This window comes from Dichotomopilus funicola, assembly GCF_033296635.1.
Source record: "Dichotomopilus funicola strain CBS 141.50 unplaced genomic scaffold C8A04scaffold_50, whole genome shotgun sequence".
Taxonomy (NCBI): Eukaryota; Fungi; Ascomycota; class Sordariomycetes; order Sordariales; family Chaetomiaceae; genus Dichotomopilus; species Dichotomopilus funicola.
In genome coordinates, this window is record NW_026944071.1 from 172,815 (window position 1) to 186,913 (window position 14,099).

At 57.2% G+C, this 14,099-nt stretch overlaps 2 protein-coding genes across 2 annotated transcripts; one reads left to right on the forward strand and one right to left on the reverse strand.

Annotated features, from left to right (window-relative positions):
- Positions 1-1,130: 1,130 nt before the first annotated feature.
- C8A04DRAFT_13620 (uncharacterized protein) lies at positions 1,131-8,158 on the forward strand (the record flags this gene model as incomplete). The annotated part of the gene is made up of 3 exons (XM_062777782.1): positions 1,131-6,924; positions 7,014-7,265; positions 7,512-8,158. The coding sequence occupies 3 exons, from the start codon at positions 1,131-1,133 to the stop codon at positions 8,156-8,158; spliced, it is 6,693 nt and encodes a 2,230-aa protein (XP_062635392.1).
- Positions 8,159-9,962: 1,804 nt separating this feature from the next.
- Positions 9,963-11,347, reverse strand: C8A04DRAFT_13643 (uncharacterized protein; the record flags this gene model as incomplete). The annotated part of the gene is made up of 2 exons (XM_062777792.1): positions 9,963-10,327; positions 10,393-11,347. 2 exons carry the CDS (start codon positions 11,345-11,347, stop codon positions 9,963-9,965), a joined length of 1,320 nt encoding a protein of 439 aa, XP_062635393.1.
- Positions 11,348-14,099: the final 2,752 nt, after the last annotated feature.

Here is a 14,099-nt window from a genome sequence, read left to right on the forward strand (position 1 = left end):
AGAAGTCTTCTGGAAACTCGGCGTGCCTTCCGACGCCCAACACGCTGGGCGCACCTGGCTTGGTTGAACCATTGAAGTCCAACAGTGTCATCCATCCGGGTTCCTGGACTTGGGGATCGGACATGTTAAGGAAACTCCCGAGACAATCCATGCATTGGAGCGGGCACCTCCGAAGCGAATGTCGATTACCCCTGAATTAGGATCCAAATCGGGATTCGAGTCGGAAAAATGCAAACGGTCGACAAACTGTTGGCAGGAAGCCACCGGGTTGAGGATGAACGCTGCGTTTGTTTTTTGTATCTCATGCATTTGTGTGGAAGATACGGAATAAATTTTACACCATAAACTATGCGTTCGTTATGTTAGAAAGGCCGTTCCTTCCTCAGACGATCTAGGAACGCGTTCAGGGGATGCGATGAACTGATAGATTGATTGCCAGAATTGGAGAAGCGCGACGGGGTCTGTGCACCACCCGCTCCTCGATCGTTGCGGTTTTTGGTTCCCGCGGCTTGCAGAATCCCCACTGCACCACGGCAATGCTTGTGCTCTCCACCATCCCCGTTCTCATCCACGACTTTTTGCTGCGGCAACGCCTTGCGATTGTTGACAACTAGACTGGCAGTATACTGCTACTCTAGTTGTGCCGTTCGCTACCTACCTACCCTCATTTTCTGCTTCTTTTTACCGGCAATTTCTGGCCCTTTTCACGCTGCTGGGATTTCCGGCATTATTTTGTGCTTGGCGTGAACAACACGACACCCGCTTGAAATCCGGGCGACCAGCCTACACCAACCCCGATTGTGAAATTACAGCTTTGTCGGCACCAAGTACACTCCCTGCACGGCGCTGTTTCATACGTTGGGATCCGTCAACCCGGTTCCGACAGATGAGATCGTGAATTTCATGCACCTTGCTTTCCTGGATCGCCGCCCCTGACGAGCCCGACATCCGTCGATTGCAATATCGAGACAAGTTCTTCCGGCCACATTGCCCACATCGACCGGCCGACCGAACGACCGACCGACCGCCGAACGGACGACTGCACGAGCTAAACAAACAAGCTCGACAACGGGACCACTCCTTCACCGCCGACCTCCACAAACATAGATGCTGCCGACCCATCGCCGACAATGCCTTGGCAACCGCTGCCTCGCATCGCGTTCGCCGTAGCGACATTCCCCTTTTCGGCGTCGCACCCGGCCGACCTGCCGCTGGAACTGGGCGATGAATTGTACATCATTGAGGAGACCCCCGATGGCAATTGGCTGCGTGGATATCTGGTAGCCCCGCCGAGCCTGCTGGCCGGCCTGACCAGTGTCAAGGGCCAAACGCTCGAGGCACGTGTGTTTAGCGGTATTTTCCCGCGCAGCTGTGTGGAGGTGCGCGAGGTGCTAGGCGAAGGGGATGAGACCGAGGACGACGACAATGAGGACGATGTCGACGTTGAAGGGGACAACCAGAATACGGCGGATGTCACGGCCGCGACAAGTACAGCAGCACAGATCGAAGAGGGCGACTCGGCCAAAAGCGGGATAGAAGGGGCGCAAGCCGAGCGGAAGAGGAGGAAAGCCCGGATCAAGGCATCGCACACGCGCGGCTGGAAAGACCCCGGGACACCCGGCCCGTTGTCGGTCCCCGTCCCGCGCGACCCCGACGCGCCACGACCCCCCGCGCCGGTGCCGATGCTGAAGATTGGCGACGAGACGCCGACATCCACCTCAGAACCTCTGATCGACGAGATCGCGTCGTGCCTGCGGGAGTGGCACTCGACGAACCTGCACGAGCTGCTGCTGTCGCGGCAGTACGGCAAACTCGACACCCTCTCGCAACTGATCGGGCGGCTCAACTTTGCGCGACAGCAGTTCCTGCACGATGTTCTGACAACGGCGGAATACGAGCAGCTGCGGGAGAGGACAGTGTGGGACCTGGTGCGAGTCAACAAGCTATGCGGGGGCGAAGTCATCGTGCGCGACCCGCACCCGCAGGCGCGCGGGCGGGTGCTGACGGGAGACGACTCGGTGGTGGAGATCACGAAGCTGCAGTCGATCATGAGCTTACTAGACGAGACGCCGACGGCGACGACCGAGCTGACGGCGCTGCACCACCTGCTAGTGGATATCAAGGGGCTCGCGGGGGCATCGACCGAGGCGACCACGCTAGTACTATACCTAGCGGCCAAGACCGCGGGCGGCAAGCTGACGGCGCTGTCGGAGAATTACATTGTGGAGATGCCAGCCGGAGGCCAGATGGTGCATCTCGCGCGCAGCAACAACATGCAAATGCGCACGCTGTTTACAGACCTGACGGCCGCCGAGATTGGCGACGTGTCATCAGTCGACTCGGAGCTGTACCTGGTAGTCAAGATCCGGGCCTCACAACCAGTGTCGTCGCCGTCGGGATCGAACAAACCCAGCTCGCGGTCGGGCAGCCTGTCGTCGAACGGCTTCGGCAGCGGGAAGGACCACGCCAAGCCGCCCCTGTCGTCGGGCAACAAATCAGTGCGTAGGAGCCTGATGTGGGCCGGCAAGAACACGCGGACGGCGTTTGCGCGCGGGGGTAACTTGCGGCTAGACTCGCTGTCTGAACAGCCGGAGGATATTGGAGGAGGTTCGTCGTCTACCACGGCCGTCGGGCCTGAGAGCCGGGATGGTGCCCCGCCGAGCACGGCGAATTCCAAGGCCGGGCGGGCGTCGGTGGACGGTGTTGGGGTCGGGATGCAGACGGCTGAGCGGACGGTTGGCGTGGGCGTGCTCAAGCTGAACGGTGTCATGAAGCAGGTGCAGGCCGAAGAGGTGGAGCATATTGTCAGCATCTGGGCACCGTCAGCCGGTCGACCGCAGCAACCGCAGGACGCTGAAGAGGAGTGGGACTCGGTGCTGCGGGAGATCATGGAGAGCAGCTCGGGCGGCTACGAGAAGTCGCGGCGGGCGGAGCGGTTACAGGTGCATTTGCGGGCGTTCCAGGACGCCGACGCCGACGCGCTGATCAAGGCGACCCCAACGGTGCTATCGGGGATCTGCAAGACCAACAAGATGGGCTTCTCCGGGGCGCCGACCAAGCCACGGTCGGACATCTACCTGACGCTCGACGCTGCTATGCTTGGCCGCCACACGATGCTATCACGCTTTGGGGGCAGTCCCGTGTCTCTGCCCAGTTATCTACACAACAACACCAATGGCAACGGCAACAACCTGCAAATCACCCTCGAAGTCCGACGGTCCAACAACGAGCGCGTCGAGCACTGCATCCACGCGTCATCCAACGGCGAACCCCTCAGCTCGTGGAAAACCACCGCCGTCGGCACGGAGCCCGGCAGCCAGGCGTGGCGACAAACGGTCAAGCTGGTGCTGGCGCCGCAGGACGTGCACCAGGGCCATGTGGTCATGTTCCTAGCGGACGCGCCGAACGCGCCGTTTGCCGTGGCGCACATGCCGCTGTGGGACCACCAGGCGTTTATCCGGGACTCGACGCACGGGCTGTTGCTGTACCGGCTGGATGAGAATACCGTGAATGCGCAGGGGGTCGGGGCGCAACCGGGACAACAGGGCAAAGGGGGGTATTTGAGTTTGCCCTTTTCTGTTCCGGGGAGTGGGAACGGCAAAGACGACTCGGACGTGGCTGGCTCGCTTGCGGCGGTCCGTGTGGAAACCTACCTATGCAGCACGCGGTTCTCGCAGGACCGGGTGGTTCTTGGACTGCTAGCGTGGAAGGACTCGTCGCGGGAGGGCATTCCCGTGCTGCTGAAGCAGTTCATCTTCGTGGCTGAGATCGAGGTGGTCAAGCTGCTCAACGACGTGCTGGACGCGCTGTTTGGCATCCTGTGCGAGTACTCGGGCAACGACGACTACGAGGACCTCGTGTTCTCGGCGCTGGTCCGGGTGCTGGATATTGTGCACGACAGGCGGTTCAACCTGAGTCCGCTGGTTGATCAGTACGCCGAGAGCCGGTTCCATTATCCCTTTGCGACGCCGTGCCTGGTGCGGTCGTTTACCCGGCTGTTATCCAAACCAACGGAGCCGGAGACCGCAAGAAAACTGAGAGCGACGTTCAAAGTGGCCCGACACATCCTCAAGTTCATCACGCACGCGCGCGGCCAGCAAAAGGCCAAGGAGGCCAACATCGGCATCACAAGCAACAACCCGGGCTTCACGCGACATTTGCGGGTCATCTTCAAGGCGCTGGATGCCATGATGCGCAGCTCGGCGCCGGTGTTAGTCGGCAGTCAGACGCTGGCCGTGCAGCACTTCCACACGTGGCTGCCGGAGCTGGCGGGGCTGTTGACGACGGAGGAGATTCTGCACATTGCCATTGACTTTATGGACTCGTGTGCGGGTGTAAAGGGGAAACTGGTGCTGTTCAAGCTGGTGCTGATTGTGAATTATGCAAAGCTGGATATCTTTGCGCACCCGGAGCAGCGGTCGGCGCTTAGTGCGAATACTGTACGGTGGATTGCGCCACACTGGGGGGCCATCGACGCGGATATTGCCAGTGCAGAGACGTCGGGGCTCTGGAGAGACCAAGTCCGTCTGTGCTGCTCGGTGCTGGCCAGCCAGATCGACCACCTGGGCCCGGAGATCCCGGACTACATTCCCAAGATTATCCAGTCGTTCCTCGTGCTGCAGGCCAGGGCAGCGGCCAACAAAACAGCCCGAAAAGACCGGCTATCGCTGCTCTTCCCGACAACATACCCCTTCCCGACGCGGGCTCTCGCCGAGGAAGCCCAGGGCCCGGGGTTCGACGAAGCGCTGATCGAGCTTGCCGCCGTGCTCTCGGCGCTGTCCAACTCTCCCGCGGGCATGCAGCTCGAACTAGCCGAAGACGACTTGCATGTCGTCGTGGAGAACTGCCTGCGCGTGCACAATACCATGCTACAGCCCGCGGCTACCTTCCCTGCCGACTGGCTATCGGTGCACATCTTCCACCACAAATCCGCCATGCGAGCCCTGCAGTACTTAGCCGGTCTGCTGCTCGAATCTTTCTTGCCACATCCAGACGACGCCGAGAGTTTCCCGACGGAACTGTGGAAGCTCTTCTTCACCACCTTACTTGCGCTCGTCGGTAGCCCATCGCTGGCCTTGGAAACCTTCCCCGAGCAGAAACGCCGCGCGGTGTGGAAGATCGCGGGCGATGTCCGCGAGTTGGGTGCTGACCTGCTGCGCCGCACTTGGGAGGCCATCGGGTGGGAGACGACGGTTGAGGAACGCGCGCGGTATGGGCTAGCGACTATGGGCGGGTACCAGGTGCAGTATGTGCCGACGCTGGTGGCGCCTATTGTTGAGTTGTGTTTGAGCGTGCATGAAGGGCTTAGGAGGATGGCGGTTGAGGTGTTGCAGACGATGATTGTCAGCGAGTGGACGCTTAGCGAGGACTTGTCGGTTATTCAGACCGAGATGATTGATTGTCTGGATGGGTACTTTAAGACGAAGCCGTTGACGGAGAGTATCCTGCAGAAGCTGTTTTTGGGGGAGCTGCGGGCGTTGTTTGAGGAGGGGTTGGTGCGTGACGAGGGGCTGTTGGCTGCTCTGAATGAGCTCACGAACACGGTGGATGTTTTCCTGGATTTGTTGGTGGCCGTCCACAGCAGCGACGGCGGGAACGACAGCGGCTCCGGGGCTGGTGAAGCTTCCCACTTGATCCACCGGCTGCGGCTGATGGAGTTCCTCCGCGACATGCACAAGGAAGACATCTTCATCCGCTATGTCCACCAGCTCGCCACACTCCAAGCCGACGCCCGCCACCACGCCGAGGCCGGCCTCGCTCTGCGCTTACACGCCGACATCTACGACTGGGACCCCCTACGAACCACCCCAGCCCTGCACGACCCAGACTTCCCGGCACAGAGCCACTTCGAGCGCAAGGAACGACTCTACTTCGCCATGATCAAGCACTTCGAAGAGGGCGCCGCCTGGAACTGTGCCCTGGCGGCCTACAAGGAACTGCAGACTCAATACGAGACCAACACCTTCGACTTCGCCAAACTCGCCCGCACCGAGCGCGCCATCGCCTCCATCTACGAAACTATCGCCTCCGGCACCCGCCCCCTCGTGCCCAAGTACTTCCGCGTCGTCTTCAAGGGCCTCGGCTTCCCGGCCGCCGTGCGCGACAAGGCCTATGTTTTCGAAGGCTCCTCCTCCCCCGGCGAACGCACCGCCAGTTTCACTGACCGCATGCAAGCACTATACCCGGCCGCGCACATTGTTTTGGTCAACACCGCCACCGCCGACGCAGAGCAACAGCAGCTCGATGATGTCGTCGAGGGGCAGTTCCTCGTCATCTCCCCGCTCAGTCCACACCGCGATTTGAGTCATACCGTCTACCAGCGCGCGCGTGTCGCCCCGGCGATTCGGGAGTACCTCGTCAGCGCTGCCGAGCCGCGGTCGTTTTCTGTCACCACCAAGCGGTGCACGGCTGCGGGTACCCCCGTGGAGGAGCACTACACGGAGAAAACGATCTACACGACTGCCGAGTCGTTCCCGACTATCCTACGGCGGAGTGAGATTGTGCGTGCGCAGCAAGGCGTGCGGTTATCTGCGAAGGAGACCGCGCTAGAACGGACGGTGCGTAAGACGGGGGAGATGGGTGCTTTGGAAAGGAAGGTGGCTGAGGGAGAAGGTGGAGATGAGAGTGCGCAGTTGTTGGTGGATGCGGTGAGTATTAGTGTGAATCCGAATTCGGAGAATGGGGTGGTGATGTACAGGGGGTTGATCCCGGGGATGGCTTCTCTGGAAAAGAGTGAGGATGGGGAAGAAGAGGGGGAAAGTGACGAGGAGGATGAGGAAGATGAGGAGCCGGTGCTGGATGCGCAGGAGACGGCGTTGAAGATGGCGTTGGTGGATCATGCGATTATGTTGAAGAGGTGTTTGGGGACGTTTGGGAAGAGCGGGAATGAGATTCTCACGAGGCATGTGGAGGATTTGCAGCGGTGTAAGTCCCCCTTTTCTCTACCCTCCAGGACGAATTCTGTGGGTTATAGTTGCTGCACTGCAACGAGACACTAACGGATACCAAAACAGTCTTCGAGTCAACCTACGCTCCCGAAATCGCCCTCTTCACACCCGCCGCACCCGCCCAACCCATCCGCGAGACAACCCCCCGCTCCCCGCTATCTGCCCCGGTTGTCCGCGGTCACGCCCACTCCCGATCGACCGCCACCGTCCCGAATGCTGTGACCGAAGAGGCTACCCTGGTGCAGCCTGTGCGATCCGCCCGCGGACCACGGTTGAGCTTCCTCGGGGGGCGGAAGAAGGACGGGAAGGATGTCAATGGTGTGAATGGCGTGAACGGGGAGAGACACGCAGAGAGACAGCACTCGATCCAGGAGGAACCAGATCACCCGCCTCCACCCCCGCCTGCTAAGAACGGCTATCCCTATACCAACGGGTACTCGTCAAGTGTGGGGGGTGATACCGTCCCGCCGTCGACAGCGACGTCCTCTACCGCAACAGCTACCGGGCTTACAACCGCCCACACCACCACTTCAACCACCACCCCCGCGACAACCGCTACCTCAGCGTCCACAATCACTGCCGTACCCCCCTCCTCCTCAACAACCCTCCCAGCCACAACAACCAACCCAACCTCCACCACAACCCCAACCTCCAAAAATCAACCCCCCAACCGCCGCTCCTTCTTCCGCACCATGCCCAACATCTCCCCCGACCCCTCGGCCGCAGCCTCATCCTCCTCCCTACGCAACGGCGCCGGTCTCCCCAACGGCGGCCTGCAAAGAGTAGGAACAGGCGGAACAGAATTCTCCCTGCCGTCTCGGTCACAGTCGAATTTATCCAGTCTCATGGAAGGTTATGAAGGGAATGGCACCGGAACTGGACATGCCCTTGGGGATGGGGCATTTGGCGGGTCGACGCCTAGTTTACCTGTGCTTGGGCAGTTGGGGCAGATGGGGTATGCTACTGGTGGTTTCACTGGCGGGAGCGCCGCGCAGGGCGGGCAGAATGGACAGCATAAGGTTGGGAATGGAATTGGGCCGGGGATTGGGAATACACCTGGGGCGGGAGGAGGACATGGCGGACAGAATATTGTTAGTCAGGGGGTAGGGAGTGTGAGGAAGCGGTTGAGTATACTCAGGTTGGGGAAGAAGAGTAGTCGGGAGAGAGGGGTGGGACAGACGGGGGCGTTGGGGGGTTTGGATGAGGAGTAGCCATGGGGACGTATGGTATGGTTTGTCGTTTGTGCGTGTTGTCCGGTCTGGGCGGTGATGGGATTGATCTAGGCTTGGACTAGACAGGCCGGCGAGATGAAGCCTGGTCTCTAGACAGGAGATCTTATGTGTGGTACTAGGTGGACTGGTTCTTCGATTCATTCTCTTCTGTTTTCTTTGTATTGCTTTTCTACTTCTTTTTTTTTATGTCTTGTCCTGACTTACAGAGCCTTCCTTTCGTCATTTTCTTCCTCTTCTTCCGAAACTCTTTTTCTACTACTTGTTTTCACTTGTTTTATTTGTCTATTTGTCTTGTATGTGCTTGTCTAATACGCTGTTGTTGCGGCTGGGTTTTATAGGAAATGTTGAGTATTGTGGAAAGTGTGTACCGTTCTGGTGTTATATACATTCTTACATTTGGGTGGGATGTTAAAGGGTTGGAGGGACTCGGTATGGGTGGGGAGATACATACTTCAACAATACATGGACTGGTGGGATGGGTGTACGTACACGTGCTGATAGCCAGCGAAATTATTTTATTTATTAGTTAATGGGCTTGGTTGTGATTCGCTGTGAATGTGCCGTGCTAAAAAGTTATTTACAAGGAAATTGGTGATAATTATACCCCGGGAAGGGTGATCGATCACGGAAACGCGAAGCATTTAACGGTTGCACTTTTTGTCGCCTAATTAAACCACAGTTTTGCAACCCCTCAGTTTTCCAGATTCAGACCATAATAGATGATAGCCCACAGGGCAGTGGTAATCCTTCTCATCTTCATCAGCATCATCTTAAAATTTACCCTTTACGTGGTTCATTTGTGTAGTGTGCTGGTTACATTTTTTATTTTTAAGACAGCACATGCTTTAATTACAAAGTATCACCGGGACGTTGGGTTGACCGAGGTTAATATCCACCGTCTTGCCACTTGTCAGGATCAGGATGAAGAAGGTAATTAGACACCACGCTCGAGGCGAGAGTGAATTGCTACTTAAACCCCATTCAAGGCTTCAGATAGGAAAAAGCAGGCATAAAACATCAAGTAACCTCTAAGATCCCCGAGTCGGCCGGGGTCCGCTGAGGTTCGCCGGGCCGATGCGGTCCGATACGGTCTGCTATTTGACGGTGACGGGCTGAACCGGGCCGTCAAAAGCCGCAGCCGGGCAGCGAACCCAGCCGTTGGCTGTCTGAAGGATTGCCAGAGCAGAACACTAACACTGCTCGCCTGGTGGCATTAACCGCCTGTCCATCTCTACTCGTGGCAAGGAATTAACTCATGGCGTTCAACTTGGGTAAACAATCGTTCAGCCAGGGGTATGTTCAGATATGGCAGCGGTACAAACAGATTTAAACTATGACGTCACAGCACTTTGCAGGCAGGCACAGAAGCAGTGAGCTAAACTATATTGTTCTTTCTAGTCCACAACAAAACCCAACTTGGCACCAAACCAATCCGCTGTAAAGAGGAGAGTAGGGTGGGATAGGAGTAGTAACGACGGGCACCGCCAGCTGCGGTGCTTCGAGGCCGGCAATCGCAGTAGTGGGGGTAAATAAAACGACATAAGAAAAAAAGGTATAAAGGGCTATACAGAAGAATCAGAAGAGTGTTTCGCTATGCACAGCCGCCCAAGTCCCATCCCAAGCAAACAAGCCAACAACGCCATCTTATCAGCAGCAAAAATATTCAGCCACGATGTTCCCATATCACAGTGGGGCCACTCCACGGTTTCATTCATCTTTCTTTGTTTTTACCAAGCCTCGCCCCGCACTCAAGACGCCAGCCAGCTGACTGCCCGCGTGGGGTTTAAGCATGGCCCGACATCATGTGCAGGCGGAAGTGCTCCTGGTACTGCAGATGTTGCTGGTCCGCAAGATGCGGGTTGGCGTCCTTATCGGCCCGCAGGCGAGCCTGCAACTCAGCCTCCTGGCGGGCTTGCAACTGCGCCTGTTGAGCGGCTTGGGGCTCACCGTCGGAGTGGAGGCTGGCAAGCTTCTGGGGGTTGGAGCTGAGGTCGGCGAGCATCTCGCGGAACTGGTCCGAGGTCAGGAGCATCTTGGTGAGGCTGGTGAGACGAGCATTCTCCTCAATGAGCGCGTGGTTCTGAGCCCGCAGGAGACCGGCATCGTTGGTGCGGTCTGTGAGTTGACCCTCGAGCCATCCAATGTATTCTGTAAAGGCGGGGAGTTAGCAATTGAGAAATCTTCAATATGTGATAATGGGGTTTGGGACTTACCCTTTCTCCGCCCACGGAATGCACGTGCGGAAACCTTGTTCCGAAGCTGCCGGCGCTCTTGGCTGCTGAGCTTCTTGCCCTCCTCGCTGGCCAGGAACTTTTCGTCCTCGTCCATCTCCTCCTCGGACTTTTGCTTCTTGGCAAAAGTCTGCTGCGGTAGACTCTTGACGGGAGTGTATTGTACTGGCTCCGCCCGCATCGAGTTGAGGATATGTTGCACGTTCTGGTCGGCAATGGAGCTGCTGGTTTGGGGCGACCTTGACTTCTGAGGCTGCTTGGCCTGCTGAGCCCGTTGCCTTTGCACCTGTTGTTGTTGCAACTGCAGCTGCTGTTGCTTTTGCTGTTGCTGCGCCCTGGCGATCGCCGCCTGCTGCTGGTGCATGCCTGGCCAAACGCGACCTGGGGTGGTTGATACGGCGGGTGTGGTTGGTAGGGGAGAGGTGAGGGCGTCAGGCTCTTGGCCGCCGATGGCGCTAGGGTTGATCGTTGAGTTCAAGTAAAGCCCAGAGTCGGGCGACGAGGTCTGGAAGTTCAGGTCCAGATCCAGCGCCGAGGTATCCATCTCACTACCGATGGGGGCGCTGAAGTCGAACAGATCGTCCGTCTCTGCCAAGCCAGAGAGGATGTCGTTTTGCTGCATTTCAAGGAACTCGTGGTGGTAGCCTTGGGGCTGGTTCATAGACAGCGTTGTGCTAAGCGCACCAGGGACGAGGCCAGTTTGTTGCTTGTAGAGGTTGTACTGATGGCTTGGTGCGCTGAAACCCTGGTTCGCCGGGAACAGCGATGGCGCATCGGAAGGCTCGGACTTGAGTGAGATCGAGGTTGAGGGTGACAGCGTCGACGTCTGGTAGTTGAGGGTGTTGTTGTTGCTGCTGGTCGCGTTGTTGTCGTACTGGGAAAAGTCCATGAAGTCGAGGGGATCAAACCCGCCAGTCTGTTGCTGGGACCCAGCCATGCCTCTGCCCGAACAACTTCGTTGTCTAGAGGTGACTAATCGAGTGCTGGAGGAGCGAGGAGATCGGAAGATATGGCTACCGATTCCGCGCTGGTTTGTTGTTTTTCTTTTTTATGTTGGGGTTTGGATTTTCGAAAACCGATGGCTTTGACGTGGTTGTTGATGGGCGTATTCGGGTGCGAAACATGTAAAGAGGAGAAGCTGGCGGGCGGGAAGCAGGGCGTGGGAGTTTTCAAGAAGCAGACGCAAAGGCGGGCGGGTCGGTGCAGCAAGGCGGTGCCTGGGGCAGGGATATCTGTTGCTTTGGGAGAAGGACGCGTAAGCCAATGCGAAGAACACGGATCGGCCAATTCGGGGCGTGCGGCCCCACAAAACACCGGGTCTTAGAACCAATCACGAGGGGGCTCGGGGAAACAGGCTGTTCAACGGCCGCACGGCGCAATGGTTGGATGTTCCTAACTCCTCCGAGAGTCCGCGAGGAGGTACTTGGCTTTGGCTGCGCAGGGCTGCGCTCTTGAAAGTCACCGCTGTGCCCAGCGTCTCGGCCGAGCCCCCAAAGCCGTTGACTTACGCAGCTGCCTGCCTTTCAAGTTTTCTCACTAGTTACTCCCCCAAGCGAGGAAATGCCGCCAACGACGGGCAGCCTGAGGAAAATTGTTGCCTTGATTGCGGGCGCAAGGTGAGTTTGTTTGCCGGGCGGGTTGGTTGTCCTCTTTGCAACGCACAACTGGGCAGAACAAAACGGCCGCAACGAGCAACGTGCGGGTGGGCAGCGGTCTGGAATCAATGTGGACGAAGTGCCGCCACGTTTTGGGCGGTGCTTGTGCCAAAGAAACGGAGAGAATCGGTTGGCTCCTTGGTGCTTGCACTGCCTCACTCGGCGTTTGTGGTTTGGGATGAGACGAAAAGGGGATGAAACCCGGACCCCTGGCAACTCCTCTCTTCCTCCACTGAGCACTTGGTCCTCGCCTGGCGTCACCAAGCGCTGTGGAGGCACACACCAACTTGTCTTGCTTGTGCTAATCTCCTCAATCGCTTTGCCCACACAGCACATGCGAAGCATTTCAACCTTGCTGACATGAAAGCTGCCCGATGAGAAGGCTTAAACATGTCGTCTTGCGAAAACAACGCGAAAATATATTTAGGGCGGGCTGTGAGTTGAATCCGCCTTCTAACCCCGGGCCGTTGTCTTAAAGGCACAGCCGAGCGCTCAGCAGGGCATCGAGGCCGCGCAGTGTTGCCCGCAGTTTTGCGGGCGAAATTTGCGGGGCCACTGCTGACTCAGCGCACCTCAATGTTTTGCCGGATATTATCCGATTTCGGTCCCCAAACAATCACCACTTCCACAAGTCGCGTACGAAGTATGTAAACGGCGGCGGCGGCAAGGCCCGGAAGGCGTCTGTTATTCTGCTTCCTTCATACCGTCTAGTCTTGTGCCTCCAAATAGTTTGTATCTTTTCGCGGTGAAAGTTGAATTGGCCTTTACATCCCACACCACGGCAGCGGCTCGCCGCTGCTCCGTCATTCTGTACCGGGCTGAGAATGCAAGTGCTGTTTGGAGGCTGCGTGTTGTTTTAGACCGTTGAGATATGAGACCTCAAGCCACCTGGGTTCCAATACCGATTATGCAGCCCTGCGTCCTGGGGGACGCATTCAGAAGCTCAGACTTAGTCTCTTAGAGTCTCAGAGCTAGGAAGAAAAGTGTTGCACGGAGTATTCTATACCTCCTACCTTGTGAGCCGCGTAGTAGGCATAGAAACTCGACGTTTTGCGGTCCGTAGATATCCGGCGAGTAGACCCGGACGTCAAGGCCGGCGCGGGGAAATCTAATTACAAGGGACCCGGCCGTCGCACAGGGAATCATCACTAATCGGAACACAATCTACCTAGTACAGCGCGTGCACTTTTTGCCATTCCAGCCGGCGAGTTTGATGGTAATTATGGACTGGGCCAATCTCCGAGACATCGTTGCGGCCGTTTGGGCCCCGACCCGCCGGCGCACCGACGTCAACGCGCGGAACCAAACTCGGGCAAGACGGCGCTCGGGGGTAACAAAATCCCGGCGACTGTTTGAATGACCCCAGCCTTGTCCGGATGGCTTATAATTTGTGGGCAGTATGTTCGGTGGACATGAAAATACGTGGCCCGAATGGCGAATGAAGTCAGAATACCTACGTGACTGGACGGCGTGGGTGGCCAGAGTACAAGAGATTAACGCCCAAGATACCAAAACCTGAAAGAGTGGTTGATAGCTGATGAGTAGATCGCCGAGGGAAAAACAGTGTTTCGTTATTGATTTAAAATGTTAGTGATTATGTATACAGACGTAATGATCACACTAGTTATCTGGTAGCTTACAACCTCCAATATTGCATCCCTCTTGGCCAGAGATTGACCAGGACCCAGCCATTACGGGCGCTTCTACTTCGTGTCCTCCGCAGTCGGCGAGCTGTTTCGGATCTCTCTTCATCGGGCTACTTGACACATTGAACCTACTTGATGAGAAGATTAACGTCCATGCCGTCAAATTCGTTTTCGTGGCTCGTCGTAGCCAAAAAACAGCGACAAACCCAGTCTCTGGCTAACTTACCTACTCTTTTACAAAAGTGAAAAAAGACAAAGGGGAATAAATCAGGGGGATTAGACGCAGAATGGCAAAATGCTACATATAAGTCCTCAAATTGTACCCAATAGACCGCGCCCAGCTTCAGGAGGAGTAGATTTCCTCAGGGGGCAGCTAGCGGATACATCG